The sequence below is a fragment of the Ursus arctos genome, unplaced genomic scaffold, assembly GCF_023065955.2.
Source record: "Ursus arctos isolate Adak ecotype North America unplaced genomic scaffold, UrsArc2.0 scaffold_4, whole genome shotgun sequence".
NCBI lineage: Eukaryota > Metazoa > Chordata > Mammalia > Carnivora > Ursidae > Ursus > Ursus arctos.
Genome location: NW_026623056.1, coordinates 48,389,820 through 48,408,972, shown reverse-complemented (window position 1 = coordinate 48,408,972; position 19,153 = coordinate 48,389,820). Strand labels below are relative to the sequence as shown.

The following is a 19,153-nucleotide window of genomic DNA, read 5'->3' as shown; positions in this document are numbered from 1 at the left end:
AAACCTTCACATAAATAAAGATTTTTTTAAATTGTAAAAAAAATTAGCACATTTAAAAAATCTTTACAGTGTCAAAATTCTTTATATTGAGACAGAAACTAAAGGGACCCCATGAAAAAAAAACTTTTTTTTTTTTTTTTTTTTTTGCTCCTTTTCCTGCTTATATTCTTGCTAGGACCTGAACCCCTGCCCTACACGTGGCTTCAAGTACCAGTAATGTATGTTCTCCTTGTAAATGTCAAGGAGTTAATGATTTCTTTAGCATCTTCCAGTACCACAGATAACATCTGAAGGGTGACTAAGTGAGGTCATTATAAATGTTTTCTGAGACCACTGACTCCAGACACCTTGACACCAAGACCCCTGTCTCTAGGGTGTAAGTGACTTATGTAGGACACCTGAGCTCTTGTCCTTGTTTTGACCAGTTCCTAGATGCCTGACAGGACGTGTACACCTGACCACTGTCCTCAGTAAAAACCTAAACCCCAAGCAAAGAGGAGACTCATTCTCCTTTTTCTTTCTGAGTCTCCCAGTTGCTTCACCTGTATCTGCTCTCTCTATATCTTCAGTGAACTCTGCTCTCACTTCCTCTCAGCTCGTGTTTGATTTCTTTCCTACGCGAAGCCAAGGATCCTGTTGGCTGGTCCTGTGGAACCCCCTTTGGGTCCTCAGATCCGGCCAGTCTGCATCATTAAGAGCTTTGCAGTTTTAAAACTTTAAAACTTCAAAGTTATTATTATGTTTACTTTTTTTGAATATAAGCGCTCATCCTAATCAGAAAAACTCCTTTGTTTTGTCAAAATATGTTGTCCTATCCACATTGTTCTAGTTTCCTGTCTCTTTGTGTTATCTAAACGTGTATATAATGCTCTCCTGAAACTGCTTTGTTAAAGGTTACCATCCACTATTACAATAGTCTCCTTCCTGCCACTGTTCTATTCAATACATCCTTGTTATATGAGCAGTTTAACCTTCTAAAACACAAGTTTCATTTTGTCAATCCCTCCCTCGCTCAAAAACACCAAATGAAAATTAGTGGAATGAATGGTGAGAGGTAGGGTGAGGCCAGTTGAATTACAAGAGGACAGTATTTGAGGAAGGGATTAACATGATAAAAGGTGCTTTACTTAGATCTCTCCTGTAGCCGTGGGCGGACCCATTACAGATGCAAGAGTTGAGCCAGGGCTCTGAGCTGTTGCAGAGATCAGGTACACTGTGCAGATAGGAAGGAAAGTGTTATGGAGCCTAGGCCTGACCCAGAAAAAATGCTACTTTGTTGAGAGGTTCGTAGTGTTGGTTAGTAGAATCCTCCTATTTGATTTGAGCTTGCAAGGTTTAACATATATAGAAGATGAGACAATTTAGTTACAGTATAGCAATTTGATTTTAGATGTACAGCTGTATCTGAAGCCCAAGAGTTTCTGAGGTGTGATTTTAAAGGGTTGCTGGTTCACTTAGGATGTGGGACTGTGTCTGGGAACATCTGGCCACTCTTTTATGGATCCATGACTATACTTAGTTGACTCCATAAAAGGAATACTTTCCTCTGGATTCTAGGTCAGATGAACCAGACAAAATTCTGGTTCTGCTATTGCTATAAACGTGCAGGAACCTGTGCTCCTCAGGTGCCCTCTGAGCTTCCAGGATGCCTCTCCCAGGTCATTAACCTGCTAAATTGGAAAGAACTGTAAACCCTTTCTCCCTCCCTGAGCTAGACACTCCTCTCAATCCTCACCAGATATTCTAGGCCACAAAGTAGGAGGCAGTATTCAAACTTGCTTTGTTCTTACACCTATATGGTAAGATTGTGCTTTCTAGATAAGGGGTCTCTTGGTTAGATGAGAATGATTCCTAATCTTAATTACCTCTTCAGAACTCGAAATTTGTCTTCAGAATAGAACAGTAGGAAATAGAGTGAAGAAAAGAGTTAAGATGGGTGTGAGTCAGAGGAAGACAAATACCATATGATTTCACTCACGTGGAATTTAAGAAACAAAACATGAACATAGGGGAAGGGAAAAAAAGGGAGGCAAATCATAAGAGACTGTTAACTATAGAGAACAAACTGAGGCTTGATGGAGGGAGGTGGGCAGGGGGATGGGTTAAATAGGTGATGGGTATTAAGGTGGGCACTTGTGATGAGCACGGGGTGTTATATGTAAGTGATGAATCACTAAATTCTGAAACTCAGTTTTTAATTTATTTTTTATTTTATTCTTTTAAAGATTTTGTTTATTTCTCAGAAAGAGAGCACAAGCAGGGGGAGCAGCAGGCAGAGGGAGAAGCAGGCTCCCTGTGGGACTCGATCCCATGACCCGGGATCACCACCTGAGCCGAAGGCAGACGCTTAACCGACTGAGCCACCCAGGTGCCCCTGAAACTCAGTTTTTTAAAGATTTATTTATTAGAGAGAGAGTGAGAGCAGGAAGGAGGAGCAGAGGGAAAGAGAGAACGCGAGGCTGGATTCCATGATCCCACAACCCCAAGATCATGACCTGAACCAAAATCAACAGTCCCTCAACTGGGTGCCTGGGTGGCTCAGTCGTTGTGTCTGGCTTCAGCTTGGGTCATGATCCCAGGGTTCGGGAATTGAGCCCCACGTTGGGCTCACTGCTCAGCGGGAAGCCTGCTTCTCCCTCTCCCATTCCCCCTGCTTGTGTTCCCTCTCTCACTGTGTCTCTCTGTCAAATAAATAAAATCTTAAGAAGAAAAAAAAAGTCCCTTAACTGACTGAGCCATCCAGGTGTGCCTACACCTGAAACTCATTTTACCATATATGTTAACTAATTGGAATTTAAATAAACACTTGAATTTTTTAAAAAAAGAACTAAGGGGTGGTGTAGTCACAGAGATCAGAAGAGAACCTAGGAAGGAGGGAAAGTTCACAGGATCAAGGGCCTGGAAATCTAAAAGTGGGAGTTAATGGATTTTCCCAAACACAAACTGTCAGAGATTTTGTACATTGCTGTTTCAGAAAGAGGGGAGTTCCGAGTAAAGGTTGCAAGAGGGAATGGAGGCATGTGTAATAGGGATTAGAAGTTCCCTTTGTACATTCTGTCCTGGTTAGTCTCTCACTTCCTGTGAGAACAGCTTCATTACCACCTGACCCCACCTGCAGCCTATGCTAATGTCTTTTCATCTACTTCTGAACTGTTTAGAGTACCCATCTTCTAAGCCCTAGCTCAGTTTCACTTCCTTCAAGTCTTTGAAGATTATTGTTTCCATTTCTTTCTCCATTCGCTGAGATCTTGTGTTAATAGTTACAATCATACTAGTTAGCAGGTAGTAATTATAGCAAAAGTGTTAGCCTACTCCCCTCGAGTCAGGTAGGCATCGAGTTAGGTAGGCAGTGTATTTCTTGAGTTTGGAGACTACACTGTAAAATTCTTTTGTATATTCCTTGCAAAAATTCTAGGTTCATACTTATTAGATATACACTCAGGTCTAAAAGTTCTGTTAAATATTCAAGAACCACTTAAAAATACCATATAAAACCTTCTGTCCGAGAATGCTTTTCGTTTTCAAGTGAAATGTATCCATTTTGGCTATCTCAACAAGATTGCCCAAATCGTTCCTATAGCAGAGTAGAAAACTTTCAACTTACTCAGAAGAGATTTAGCAGTGAGCGCTCAAATTCGATCCGCATTAAATAGCTGCCTTATAATTGTCTCGATGGTAAAAGTGTCAAATTTCACAGACACCTAGAAAAGGCGGCGAAAAGATCATTTAACAGTAGTTTGCTTATCTGTCAGATCAGGGAGTTCACCAGGGTTCCTAAACACACTGCGGCTCAGATTCTAACCCGAGTTTTACATCATTAGACGCAGGCAGCCAATTGGGTCGTCTGGTTGCCGTGCATCCTGGGAGCTGTAGTTTCCGGCTTCCTCCTCCTGACTCCAAACTCCACCGAGCAGCTGGAGGACGGTTGCTTGATATCATTAGCAAGCGGGAAGTATGGCGGTGGCGCGCGTCGACGCGGCTTTGACTCCTGGAGAAGGTAAGGCGACCTCTCCAACCCCTGAGTCACAAAGTTTACTCCATGGAACTAAATTAAATAGTTACCTGGTGGTGGGAAGAAGCCTGGGTTTAGGGGTGCAGTTCTGTACCAATTCTTTTTGATGTGGGGCTGTGGGCGTCGCGGAGCCGCACTGCCCTCTGGGAGTTGTAGTTCCCGGGTGCTGCCTAGGTCTGCGGCTTTGCGGAGAGGGCCGAACTGGGGACTACATCCCCAGGGTCCTTCGCGCGGCCGGGCGCTTTGGCTCCCGCGCTTCTGAGGCTGCCTGGGTGGTGGGTTTCGGACTGCGGTGACCTTTCTTGGTTTTTTTTACTTTGAATTCTGAACGCCCAAGTGAAAATTGCCGGATCCCCCTCTTTGGCTTTACGCGTCTCCCTTATCTTCTCGGTTCCTGTCACGTTCTGGAAAACCTCTTTCAAACATAGCTCCCTAGACCGACGTTAAACCCTTTTTTTGGAAGTGTTCGGTGGCCGTGATAAAATTCACGGCGACCGAGAGCCCACAGATATTCACCCCTTGTTCTGCAGACCAGGTCCTGGGATCGGGCTTGGTCGCTACCCAACGGAGCGCAGGGTGTGGGTGCTTCTGTGGCCGGCATTCGCCAGGCATGAGCCGAGCTCCCTTTGTTTTGGTTACAGCTCCGAGGCTCCGCAGCAGCCTTCTGGGTCAGGGGCCAGGCTGAGGGTTGAGGCCTTTCTCCACAGTTTAGACCAGGGGGTTATTGTCTGGGGCCGTGACTTCTTGGCGGGGGTGAGGGGCACCGATGGTTCTAAGAGGTCTGTCGACACCGTGGAATTGTGTACAAAGACCACGTTTTCCTTGGGCAATACACAGTTTTCACCAAACACCCCCAAATGCTGGAATCCATTGGACAGTGAAAAAACGTTGAAACCTTTCAGGAGAGCAGTCTCGCATAATTATTTCCCACGGTAATCTCAATCTGGGTATGAATTTGAAATTGGCAGTTTCTGTGGCCCCACCCCTTTTTGATATCTGCTTCTCTTAAACTCCACCTCCTCAGCCCACCAAGGGAACTTACTGACGATAATAGCAGTAAGCGTTTACAGAGCCTTTTTTTTTTTATGCGCCAGACGATGTTCTGCGTGCTTTTTTTTTTTTTTTTTTACATGATCTCATTTTCTCTGTAGAACAACATTAAAAGGCAGATACTGTTATCCCCCGCATTTTATAGAGTGGAAAAGTGAGCCCCAAAGAGATCAATAACTTGACCAAGATACCACAGTGGTTAATTGGGGAGCCAGGATTTGAACGTCTGGGAAACTAAATTACTTTATTGACTGCTGTATGCCAGGAGTGGGGCCAAGTTTTGTTCATATGGTTTCTGCTTTCATCCCACCTCAATTTAATTAATTAGGTGTATCGTTCCCGTTTTGTAGGTAAATTAACAGAACTATACATTGATTTTAAAAGTAGTTTGGGCCCTTGAAGATATACTGGTAGTTAGGTTGTAAGCCGGTTGATCTCTATCAAAAGATTAGTTCCATTTAAAAAATACAATCATTACTTAGCCACCAAATATGGAAGTGATGGTTCTTATTTACTTGTTTATTTATTGAGAGAGAGTGAGAGCCTGTGCTGGCTATGGGAGGGGGTTGGGGGGAGGTGCAAAGGGAGAGGGAGAGAGAGAATCTTAAGGGTGGAGCTGACTGGGGGCTCCATCCCACGACCCTGAGATTATGACCTGAGCCAGAATCAAGAGTTGATGCTTTAACCGACTGAACCACCCAGGCCCCCAATAGTTCATATTTAAATCTGAAGAATTCCAAAGTATTATATCATAAAAAGTTGAGCAGAATATCACAAATTTCTAGGTGTAATTTGATATTTCTGAGGGAAAGTGAACAATTTCAATCTGTGGTCATTTAGAACTCGATTGCATTGGTTTTTAAATCTTGATATTTATTCTCTAGTGTTTTCTAATTCTAAATAATAGAGATTTTATGAATATAATTCCATTCCTATGTTTAGCTATTGTATTTGTGTTTTCTAACAATTTCTCTTCTATTTTCAAGGATCAGTGGTCAACTGGTCAGGACAGGGGCTACAGAAGTTAAGTCCAAACTTACCCTGTGAAGCTGATATTCATACTTTGATTCTGGATAAAAATCAGATTATTAAATTGGAAAATCTTGAGAAATGCCGACGATTAATACAGGTAGGTATTGCCATCTGGGGAAACAGTTATATATGAACACTTTGTTATTCTACAAAACAATAAAATAACCTAACAAAAAGTAACTCTGCAGGCCTAGAAAGCAGTGTTACCTTAAATTTTTACATGACAATTTTCCTTGAAGATGAACATATACATGCTACATTTAAAATAGACTAGAAAAAGAAGCATTTGTTAAAAAAACAGCATTTTATGTTGGCAAAGCATTATGTTGTTAAGATAGCCTTTTACATCATGATGGAGGTAGAGTTCATTCATTCATTCTGTCAGATGTTTATTGGGCTCCTCTTAAATATCTGGCACTTTTCTCAAGTAGTTGCTCTGTTAAAAATATTTTCTGTTGAACAGTTGGAGAGGGTCTGATTGCTGAGCTTTATGTATATTTTCCATTGCTTAGGAACAACAACAACAACAAACAGTTACACCATAGAGTATTTAGACAAAATATGTGAGAAATTCAAATTGCGTTTGTATATTTGGGAATGTTTGGCTATATAAACAAATCTTTTTAACCACCCTCATGTGAAAATAATATGCATATTTTATTTCTAAGAGTAATGATATGTTTTCTTTCCACAGTTGTCAGTGGCTAATAATCGGCTGGTGCGAATGATGGGTGTGGCCAAACTGACCCAACTCCGGGTGTTAAATTTGCCTCATAATAGCATTGGCTATGTGGAAGGGCTGAAGGATCTAGTTCATTTGGAATGGCTGAATTTGGCAGGAAATAATCTCAAGGTGAATTGTTTCTTTTTTTTAGTAGCGTTTTCTTTTTTTAATTTATAAAAGTATTCACTGTAAAAAAAAATTCAAGCAGTATAGAAATAAATAGAATAAAAAGTGAAAGTATCTACTCCCACTTCCCAGGGATAATTTTAGTTAACATAAACTGAAAAAAGATTTATTTTGAAGCACATATGCAGTATGATATTCTTTAAAATTTGAAAAAAAATCTATATTATACTCAGAAAAGTTGTCAAACAGAATGAAATGTAGGGGTACTATAGCATGCTGAATTAAGTTATAAGTAAATGGTTAGTGGTATAGTGGAGAATATAGTGTCTTAAAAGTCAAGAGATCTGGATTCTAGTCCTGCTTCCATTACTTAGTAGCTCTATATTTTTGTGTAATAAATATCTCCATGTCTTATTTTTTGATATGTTAGATGAGGGGACCCAATTAAATGATATTAATTGTTCATTTATTAATCAGTTAACTTATGCTAGGTACTATTCTAGGCACCTTAACTGTATTAACTCATTCAGTGTCATGACAGCCTATGAAGTAGGTATAGTCATTATGTCTATTACATAATTGAGACACTGAAGTACAGAGAAGTAAATAACTTGCTTAAGGTCACATAGCCAGGAAGTTGCAGAGCCAGGATTTGAATCCAGGCAGTTTGACTCCACTCTTAACTTGTAAACTCTATACTATACCAACTGTCATGTGTTATCACTAAGGTTTTTTCAAGCTATAAATATCTGGGATAATATGATCCTCTCCTCTCAGAGGGATAATGAAGGTAGAAGCTTGGTATATAACAATTTACCAAATTCTTTTATTACTACTTCCTCTTTCTCTTGCTAAACTCTGCTCCTCTGCTTCCGGTAATAAACAGAGGAGGCAAGAGAATCAGCTATGAGGAACTAGGGAAGAATTTCAGTTTTTGATTTTGTGTACATGAACTAGTGTGATGCTTTTCTCGTGGTAGGCCATGGAACAAATCAGTAGCTGCGCAGCTCTACAGCACCTTGATTTATCAGACAATAACATACCCCAGATAGGTGATCTATCTAAACTGGTATCACTGAAGGTAAGTGTATCATTTCTGACATTTTCATGTCATTTCTGAAATTTTATACTAATATACCAAAAGAAAGTGATCTGAGTGGCTTACAATCAGCCTACTCCCTATGAAGAACAGATTGTGTACATTATGATAAAAATTCAGTTAGAGCACCAGAAATTAAGTATGCAACTCTTTGTTGTTAGTTTCTATACTTGATTTATTTTAACTAAAATTGGTCACTTTAGTTAAGGTTAATTCTTATTTGTCATTCTATGAACATAATGAAATCCCCTTTATGCCTAATCAGCCAACACTAGCAGCTTTAGCTAGATAATATGTAACGTGTTGGTAAGGTTGAGAGTATACATTCCTGAATTTGAGTCATTTTTTTTGACACTTGGGATTGCTCTTTTTGAGTAATAGGTATTACTAAATTATCAAAAGTAACTTGAATTTAAAAAGTAAACCTGTAGCGTATAGCACTTTTTATGGAGGGGAATTGATCATGCGATCAGGTAAGTAACAGTTGCAATTACAGCTTCAAAAACATGTAGGCGTTTTCCATAGTTTTGCATCATTGAATATTATTAGCATCAGATAAACTCATTAAACCTTAGAAGCAGTATTATTAGCTCAACTTGCCCCTCATATTTAGCATAAATCATCTTTAGCAACAGTTATTCTAAACAATCTGATGTGTCCAGATACTGAGAACAGATGAACTAAGGATTTTTTTTTCTGGAATGATTATTTTATCAGAATCCTGGGTATTCAAAGCCTTCAGTTATTCGTCATTGTTGTTGACTTAATTTGAGTCAGCTTCATTTGCAAGTAGCACATTGTTCCTTCCTTAAGTAGTTTTCAAGAGAATACAGTTGTAAATTACAGGTTGTGGGTTACCTCTTTGCTTTTGGAAAATTTGCTTTATATGTGATTGTTGTTGGGTTTTTTTTTTTTTTTTTAGATTTTTAAAATTTTTTTGACAGAGAGAGAGTGCAAAAGCAGGGGGAGCAGCAGGCAGAGGGAGAGGGAGAAGCAGGCTCCCCACTGAGCATGGAGCCTGATGTGGCGCTTGATTCCAGGACCCTGGGATCATGACCTGAGCTGAAGGCAGATGCTTCACTGGCTGAGCCACCCAGGCACCCCTATATATGAATGTTTTCTTTCTCTTTCCTCACCCTTCATTTTGATTGATTGCTTTTTTTTTTTTTTTTTTTTTTAAGAGCGAAAGAGAGCATGGGGAGGGGTAGAGGAAGAGGGAGAGAGAGACTCTTAATCAGGCTCCACACCCATCACAGAGCCGGTCACAGGGCTTGATCTCATGACCCTGAAATCATGACCTGAGCCAAAATCAAGAGTCAAACACTTAACCAATTGAGCTGCTCAGGCGCCCCTTGATTTTTTTTTTTTTTAAGATTTTATTTTTAAGTAATCTCCACCCAACATGGGACTAGAATTCACAACCCTGAGATCAAGAGTCACATGCTGCATTGACTGAGCCAGGCAAGCACCCCTATTTTGATGAAAAGGAAATGAACAATATGTTGGAAATTGCTCAAGTTTTAATAATTTAAATCTCAAAAAATGCTAGTTACTTCACCAAGCGTGTGTTCTTGGACAAATCTTTAAACTTTCTTGAGCTTAGAATGTGGACATGAGAAGAGAGAGTTGGACCAGAAGACCACCTAGGACCCTTGTAGCATTAATAGTCTTGGCTTTGTAAGTGATGAGAAGTATAATAAAATAGATCCCTTTATTTTTATATGCACCATTTTGGTTTTGTCAAAGTAGATAAATCATAATCTTTTCATTTGTAATTCATCCTGTTTTTACTTTCAAGACCCTGCTTTTACATGGAAACATCATCACCTCTCTTAGAATGGCACCTGCTTATCTACCCAGAAGTCTTGCTATACTCTCCTTGGCAGAAAATGAAATTCGGGACTTAAATGAGGTAAAATTTGAGGGTATACTGTGGGATCCAGAAAGCTGCAGAGTACAGAAGAGACACGGGAGAAAGTTAGGAGCTCAGTTGTAAACTGTGAGCATCTTGGAAGACACTGCCAAAAAGATGAAACACTTGACTCAAGATGATCATTACTTTTCTTTCTACTTTTTCTTAATGTCAGTGGGTCATTAAGGGGTGCTTGTAATGCTGCAACTGTCATTCCATTTGGAACTGATTTGTGATAGAGGTATATTTACATTAAAGGGATCAAGAAGGGACACTGTGCACCTTTCTCTGGCTGATATTATGTTTTCAAGATAGGATTTTCTCTGTTCAGAAACAGTGCTGATACTTCGTAAGGTATTTTGTGCAGCAAGGACAGATGGCCATATTGATGGAATTTTGGAAGTCAGTGGATAATGTAAGAGTGTTACTTGTTGCTTTTCAGAATAAGAGGGAAATTGTTACAGTCTCAAACTGCCAAAGATGTGTACTCAAAGGAAGCCCTGTGCTTGATACTAAATAGTCCATTTCATTCAACAAAGATATCCTTTGTTCCAGATCTCTTTTTTGGCATCCTTAACTGAATTGGAACAGTTGTCCATCATGAATAATCCTTGTGTGATGGCAACACCGTCCATTCCAGGGTTTGACTATCGGCCATACATCGTCAGCTGGTGCTTAAACCTCAGAGTCCTAGATGGATATGTGATTTCTCAGAAGGAAAGGTGAATATGACCTCTTTAATGTCACATTTATCATAGAAGTTACTGAAAAGACCATTTCTAGCTTACCACAGATTAATAAACTGAATATTTCTTAAAATGTGCATTTAGAAATTAAGATCATTAATGCAATCATATAGCAAACTATATGGTGGTCATTTAGGATTTTCTATCCTTTCTAAGAAAGGATAAGAAATAAATATCCATCTAAGAGGTTGGGGCTAGTGAGTTTAACTTAATGCCCAACATACAACAATTTGATTTCTAAACGTTCTTTTGTTAATCAGTTATTTGCAGGGGTTTGAGCATTTTCTATAGAAATCATGTCATGGATGGTGTATAGAGTCTCAGGTCAATCCCACAAAAGCTTCTAATCCATCTTATATGTAAGGGCAGTATTAGTACTAGGACCCAGGGTGCCTCAGTTGCTCAGTTGGTTAAGCATCTGACTCTTGGTTTTGGATCAGGTCATAATCTCAGGGTTGTGGGTTCGAGCCCCATGTTGGACACAGAGCTTACTTTAAAAAATAAACAGCAGAATATATCTGTTGAATAGATGAATAATAATGCAAAGGCTATGTTTCTGCAGACTGGAAATTGTTTTAATCCAAATGACTTTAAGGTGAATTTGAATGTTTTTTAAACTTTCTCTAATTTCAGAGACTTCAGGAGGTAGGGAAGTGTGGGCTTTCACTTGGGGTGGTCTTTCTCTCTGTAGGGTTATCCTACACTAAATAAGTATGGGAGGAAGGAAGAGGTGGGAGAATAGTACAATAGCAAGTTTCTTTTTTCCCCCCACATTTTAAAAAAAAATTTTACTATGTTAGTCACCATACAGTACCACATTAGTTTTTGATGTAGTGTTCCATTATTCATTGTTTGCGTATAACACCCAGTGCTCCATGCAATACGTGCCCTCCTTAATACCCCTCACTGGCCTAGCCCAATCCCCCACCCCCATCCCCTCTGAAACCCTCAGTTTTTTTCCCAGAGTCCACAGTATCTCGTGGTTCATTCCCCCTTCTGTTTAACCCCCTTCATTCTTCCCTTCCTTCTCCTGCCAATCTCCCTGCTATTCCTTATGTTCCATAAATGAATGAAACCATGATAATTGTCTTTCTCTGCTTGACTTATTTTACTTAGCATAATCTCCTCCAGTCCCGTCCATGATGCTGCAAATGTTGGGTAATCGTTCTTTCTGATGGCTGAGTAATATTCCATTGTATATATGGACCACATCTTCTTTATCCATTCATCTCCTGAAGGGCATCTCGGCTCCTTCCACAGTTTCGCTATTGTGGACAATGCTGCTATGAACATTGGGGTGCATATAGCCCTTCTCTTCACTACGTCTGTATCTTTGTTTCCCTTCACATTTATGAAAGCTTGCAAGGTAGCACATAATTCAGATATAGTTAGAAAAATATTTAAAAATACATACGTAATCACCACGGAGTATAAGAACATAACCAGCACTCTGGAGACTTCCTTTACTTTGCTCCCATCAGAACTCCCCTCCCCACCATAAATAATCACTGTACTGACTTTTTGATAACTCTGAAAGATTATTTTTTTCCTGGTTGCTATGGAGTTTTCAGCCAACTTTTGCCAGAGTAGCTAAAATGAAAAGGACAGACAATACTAACTGTTGATGAGTGTGTGGAGCAATTAGAACTCATATACACTGTTCTAGAAGTGTAAGTGGTGCAACTACTTTGAAAAACTGGCATATTTAGTGAAGCTAAACATGCAAATACCCTATGACCCAGCAATTTGACTTCTGGTATATACCCTACAGAACTAGGTGCTTATGTCTACCAGAAGACATGTACAAGCGTGTTCATGGTCGCTTGTACTTAACAATAGCTGCAAACATTTTGGAGCTATTTGGTACATTTGGGAAACAATCCAAATGTCAGTCCATGGAAGAATGAGTGAATAGTTACATTCAGACTAAGGAACCTAGATTGTCGTTGATGCCATAGTAGAGAAAAATGCTGCTGCAGTTGATGTCTGAGACAACTCTGTAGCCTACACAGTGCTTCTGTGTTTTAAAACAACTCTGCAAGTATTCTAAGGGAGAGCTCTTGTGTTAAAATTCAATGCCTGAGCAGTGTTCAAAACATTTTCCTGGTTAAACTTGGGAATTACCCTGAAAGACAGGAAGGGATTTACAGTTTTTGTATCTACCCAGCCTGTTATTTGCAGGAAACATCCAGATTAAACATTTTCTTCATTATGACTGAGCCACCCAGGCACCATGAAAAGTATTCTGGGTGTTTTGATGACTTCAGGTAGCCAGATCTTGAGTGTGTGTGTCACTGGAAAGAGTAATTTGAGCAGTCACCCACCCCAGTGGTGCCGTGGCTGGTGCTTTCTCAGAGAGAGGCACACCTGTGGAAAGACCAGCACCGTTGTGTAGCACCTCAGTATTTGGAGTTCTTGCCGAATTTGTTTCCATCTCTTTTTGATTATTTAGAGGACCTAGTCCCAAGCTACACCTCCATTGTTTAGTCGGGAATTAGAATTTAGGGAGCAGAACTTTGGAGATGTTTCTTTTTTGAAAGGATTTTTAAAATATGTACAGAAGTAGAGAGAGTACCATAATAAACACCTAAATACCCACAATGCCATTTCAACAATTACCAACTTTGCCAATCTTGTTTCATGTATCCCCACATTTTTTGTTGGAGTATTTAATTTTAATTTTAATTTTTTGAAGATTTTATTTATTTGAGAGAGAGCACAAGAGAGAGCATGAGCAGAGGGGAGGGGCAGAGGGAGAGGGAGAAGGCGGCTCCCCACTGAGCAGGGAGCCCTATATGGTTCTCAATCCCAGGACACAGATAAGGACCTGAGCTGAAGGCAGTTGCTTAACCGACTGAGCCACCCAGGTGTTCCTGTTGGAGTATTTTAAAAGCAAATACCAGATATCATTTCATCTGATACTCCTTTTTTTTTTTTAACAAGAAAGAGCAGATTATTTTATTCTGTTTTTTAAAACTCAAACTTTTTTTGAAAGGTTTTATTTATTTATTTTAGTGAGAGAGAGTGTGGACAGGGGAGGGGCAGAAGGAGAGGGAGAGAATCTCAAGCAGACTCCACTCTGAGCATGGAGCCCAACGTGGGGCTCGATCTAATGACCATGAGATCATGACCTGACCCAAATCAAGAGTCATTTGCTTAACTGATTCAGCCACCCAGGTGCCCCAAGAACAGATTGTTTTAAATTTTCTCTCTTAATAGTTGTTACTTCTGTTACATTATATAAATTGTTCCTTCAGTTTCAAGAGAAGAATCATATTCCATTGATTTGAAATTAGTATGTTAGAGCTGAATGAATTTTAATTTTGTTTTTCTTTGAATTGTCAATGATGTTTTAATGGGCAAGGAGTTTTTTTTTTTACCTAGGAGAATATTTTATGGATTAATAAACTTGTGTAATGGTATGTTTATTGATGAATGTGAAGCAGAAGCAGAGAATCAGATGTTACAGTAGCTGATGCTCCGCAGTTTGTGATTTCCCTCACACACTTAAAATTGTGGAATATTCAAGTCAGAGCCGGTTTCTCTCTCCTCTTACTTTCGCTTCTCTTTCCCTCCCAACTACAAACCATCTATAACTTGGAAATGTTGCTTGCTGGCTAATGTTAAAGTTGGTGATTATCCTCTACTATGGACCTTTTTTGGAAACAGCTTTTCAGCAAGCCATTTGCTTGTCAGGACAACTCATGGAAATTTAGAGCAGATATCAAGAACGTTCTGAATGATTATTTTTTTGAGAGAGCGAGAAAGCAAGTGAGCACAAGTGGGGGAAGTTGCAGAGGGAGAGAGAGAGAATCTTAAGCAGGCTCCATGCCCAGTGGGGAGCTCCATGCCCAGTGGGGAGCTCCATGCCCAGTGGGGAGCCCCATGCAGGGCTTGATCCCACGACCCTGAGCCGAAATCAAGAGTTGGACGCTTAATTGAACTGAGCCACCCAGGTGCCCTGATCTTTATTTAATACATGGACTCATTCATAGAAGAAATACTTCGAGGGGCGCCTGGGTGGCACAGCGGTTAAGCGCCTGCCTTCGGCTCAGGGCATGATCCCGGCGTTATGGGATCGAGCCCCACATCAGGCTCCTCCGCTATGAGCCTGCTTCTTCCTCTCCCACTCCCCCTGCTTGTGTTCCCTCTCTCACTGGCTGTCTCTATCTCTGTCGAATAAATAAATAAAATCTTAAAAAAAAAAAAAAGAAGAAGAAATACTTCGAATTATTTTTATTAGGTAGAATAAAATTTTTATCTTTAGACTAAGGTTGGGATTCTGTGACTTCAGTTAATGAGCTAGGCGTACCTCATATCTCATTGTTAAAAAACAGTTTTTCCTTTCTTGTGATACTGCCAAATCATGGAAGACTGATCTCATTTTATTTTATTTACACCATGACTCTTTTGCATGATTTAACCAGTTCTCAAAGGGCCAGTTTCCTTTCAGTCTATAATAGAACTTTGGTGGCTTGACAATTTTGGACTGTACAGTTTGTATGATGTGGATATCTAAATATCAAGGTCCAAGTAAATGGTTGTGGATTGAAAGTGATTTTCAAACTATTGCAATGCCAAGTTAATGCTATAAAAATAAAGTATACCAAAATGATCCAGCCTCAACTTCAAGTTGAGGGGTAGATTTAAGAATGGTGAAATTAAGGCAATGGCATGTTGACTAAAAAAAAAAAATTGAAGCATATATGCAAAAAAAACCAGTAGTGTAATGACCTCCCATGAATCCGTCCTCCAGCTTCAGCAGTTTAACAACTCATGGCCAAACTTGTCATCTGTACCTTCATCCACTCCCTGTTCTCCTATATAATTTTCAAGCAAATCTCAAAGTACATGTAATTTCAACTGTGACTATTTCAGCATATTATCTCTAAAAGATAAAAGTTCTTAATGAAATACCTATAATACTATTATCGTATCTCAAAAAAAATCATAATTCCTTAGTAACATTAGGTAATTAGTTCAGTGCTTGCATTTTTAATAATCCTCATAAATTCAGTTTTTAAATGTTTTTTTTGGAAACAGGATCGAAATAAGGCCCCCATTGTGTTTGGTTGATACATCTTTTAAATTTCTTTCTTGCTTTCTTAGTGACTTAAAACATTAATTTGTTATTATTGAGTGCTCTGTGGGCTGGCCATGCGTATTGGGTGGCTCTCATGTGCTTTTACATTTTTTTTTTTTTTGAAGTGAGTAATTTTTTTAAAAAAGATTTTATTTATTTATTCATGAGAGACAGAGAGAGAGGAAGAGGTAGAGGGAGAAGCAGGCTCCATGTGAGCAGGGAGCCCGATGTGGGACTCAATCCCAGGACAGCCTGGGACTCGATCCCAGAACCCTGGGATCACGACCTGAGCCGAAGGCAGACGCTCAGCTGATTGAGCCACCCAGGCGCCCCTAAATCTCTTTAATCTGTAGGTTTCTTCTCTTTTATTTTCTTTGCTTTCTTTTCTCTTTTTTTGGTGGTTGTTGAAAAAAATCAGATTATGTGTCCTGTAGAGTTTCCCACTGTGCTTATTTTGCTGATTATATTCCTGTGTCCTTTGACATGCTCCTCTCTCTTACATTTCCTGTAAATTGGTAGGAGGATGTGGAGGTTTCATCAGATTTAGGCTTTTCATTTTATTTTATTTAATTAATTAATTAATCAATTAATTTACTTTTCAAAGCAAGATTTATAGAGCAATAGCAAAGTGTGATAGTACAAAGCTCCTGAGGAGGGAGGGGACCTGAGAGGGTTGCCCTTTTTAAATTTTTATTTATTTTTTATTTTTTTTTAAGATTTAGGCTTTCTAGTGGAGAGGATTACTTTTTAGGTTCTGTCAAGACACACACACAGACACGCACACACAAAGAGACACAGTGTTTAGTTGTCCTTCATGTTATTAGTAGCTATTAATGATCAATGCCTAAAACCATTAATTCATTCACTGTGAGCTTCAAAATGGTGAGATTTTAATTCATTCATTTTATTAGCTGGAATACGTCTGTAAAGTAACTATTTGGTCCCTCATGTATAGTTTGTATAGGAAAAATAGAATTAATAATATTGAATTCTTACCCTTTATTTACCAGTTTTTTAAAGAGAATGAGTTGGTGGTTCACTAGCATCCTCCAGCTGTGACCAATTCACTTTTTTTTTTAACTGTCATTATGAACTAATGGATTTAAATGTAATTGATGTATTTGGGTACTTTAGTTTAATAGTAAATAGAGGAAATACTCATTGCTTCTTTGAAAATAATTTAAAGATATTTGGAACCATGAGGGCAACTCTGTGGGAGTGCCCCTAAGCAAGAACAAAGGTTTAAATCATTGTAAGAGAAAAGGGAGTGAATCAGAAGGAAAGATTTTTTAAAAAATTTAACTGAATTTTATTTATGAAAGTTACCCAATGATGCTAAGAAGGAAGATCATTGTTGCTTCAAAATGTATCCTGTCTGTGCTGGTGTCATATCCTCTACTGTTTGGTCTCCAACTCCAGTTTGAAGGCTGAATGGCTCTACAGTCAGGGCAAGGGGAGAGCATATCGGCCAGGCCAGCACATCCACCTTGTGCAGTATCTGGCTACAGTCTGTCCTCTCACTTCCACACTGGGTCTTCAGACTGCAGAGGATGCCAAACTAGAGAAGATTCTGAGCAAACAGAGGTAAGACCCTTTATTTGTAGCAGCTGATCATTCACAAGTGAAAATACTTCTGAGTCTTTCCTGCATGGTTAGTAGGACTGAGGCAAGTGCTGTGACCCACATTTCTGGGCCCCTTGTCACTGCAGCAGTCCTGCAGGGGAACCAAACCATGTAGCGCCGTCAAGCTTGCTCTACAGCAGCTGCATGGTTCGTCATTTCCTGGGTGGGGAGAGCTGAGCAGTATGGAGACTGGGATTTAAAAAAAAAAATCTGTCCTTTTAATGTAGGTGTTTCATATGGGTTCTTTAATATTAACATTAAGAAGTGAAGCTGGAAGCATGTACTAGTCACTTCTTTTATCAGAGATCCTGCCTTTGAGTGAGCGTGCATGTGTGTGCCCATAAGGGTGTCTATGTGATTGTGATTTAAAAATGTTTCTTTTTTTTTTTTTTTTTTAAAGATTTTATTTATTTACTTGACACAGAGAGAGACAGCCAGCGAGAGAGGGAACACAAGCAGGGGGAGTGGGAGAGGAAGAAGCAGGCTCCCAGCGGGGGAGCCTGATGCGGGGCTCGATCCCAGAACACTGGGATCACGCCCTGAGCCGAAGGCAGACGCTTAACGACTGCGCCACCCGGGCGCCCCTAAAAATAAGTTTCTTAACCTTTCTATCCAATGCTTTCAAACTTGACTTTGTAATTTGGTGGTGATGAAAGATACCTACTTTGAAAACTTGTAAATTTCTACCTTTTTGACAGTATTATGTAAGAAGCAGGGAAACTTTCTTTTTGTGGTTTGTGTTAAATCACATCAGATGTTATTGATTTTTAGGTTTCACCAGAGACAGTTGATGAACCAAAGCCAAAGTGAAGAGCTAGCTCCTCTTGCTTCTATTGAAACAAGAGCACCCCTTGTACCTGAGCATTCAAGCCCTGATCAAGATGGCCACATAGTCCAGGAAAGCGGTATGAAATTAACTGATCTCTGAACCATTTTCTCTAAGTTGTTCCATCTGTTGGGTACCATAAAGGAGAAAAAAGTACATATTTTCATAATTTTTGGTTTGTTAACTGAATATTTAGATCTTATATTTTGTGTATGTATATATACAGACATGTAAAATTACTGTATTTTAAAGTGTTACTTTTTATTTTAATTTTTATTTATTTATATATCTGGTGGGCAGCAAAGCAAGGTTTATTGAGTGATAGTGAAGTGATAAGCACAAAGCTCCAGAGGAGGGAAGGGACCCAGGAGGGTTGCCCAGTGTTAATTTTTTTTTTTTATTCATTAAAATATTTATTGAGCTGCTAGGGAGATACAAAAGTGATTAAAATATCAAAGAGGTGAGGCAAATGCACACATCATAGAAAGCCAAGCGTAAAGGGTCACTTAATCACAGCAGTCAAAAGAAAAGTGCTTTAGGAGATCAGGAATGAGATTGCTTCCAGCTAGTGTTAATTTTTTTTTATTATTTTTGTCGCTGGTAATTTTTTAAAGGTTTTTATTTTAATTCTGGTATAGTTAATACACAGTGTTATATTAGTTTCGGGTGTACAATATAGTGATTAAACAATTCCACACATTACTCAGTACTCATCTTGATTAGTGCCCTCCTTAATCCCATCTCCTATTTCACCCATCCCTCCATCTACCTCTCCTCCGGTAACCATCAGTATGTTCTCTATAGTTAAGAGTCTGTTTCTTGGTTTGTCTCTTTCTCTTTTATCCTTTACTCATCTGTTTTGTTTCTTAAATTCCCCGTATGAGTGGTATATGGTATTTGTCTTTCTTTGACTGACTTCA

At 39.3% G+C, this 19,153-nt stretch overlaps 1 protein-coding gene across 2 annotated transcripts in view; it reads left to right on the top strand.

The window, feature by feature from the left end:
* The first annotated feature begins 3,874 nt into the window (after positions 1-3,874).
* Positions 3,875-19,153, top strand: part of CEP97 (centrosomal protein 97) — a 27,152-nt gene continuing 11,873 nt past the window's right edge. The window contains exons 1-8 of one of the 2 annotated variants that reach the window (XM_026492467.4): positions 3,875-3,997; positions 6,049-6,191; positions 6,789-6,947; positions 7,924-8,025; positions 9,842-9,955; positions 10,511-10,677; positions 17,204-17,368; positions 18,179-18,312. In XM_026492467.4, the coding sequence (XP_026348252.2) occupies positions 3,955-3,997; positions 6,049-6,191; positions 6,789-6,947; positions 7,924-8,025; positions 9,842-9,955; positions 10,511-10,677; positions 17,204-17,368; positions 18,179-18,312 (1,027 nt within the window). In that variant the 5' untranslated portion in view covers positions 3,875-3,954. The remainder of the gene's footprint in view (positions 3,998-6,048; positions 6,192-6,788; positions 6,948-7,923; positions 8,026-9,841; positions 9,956-10,510; positions 10,678-17,203; positions 17,369-18,178; positions 18,313-19,153) is intronic. The other variant, XM_044381673.3, reaches the window with a different exon arrangement.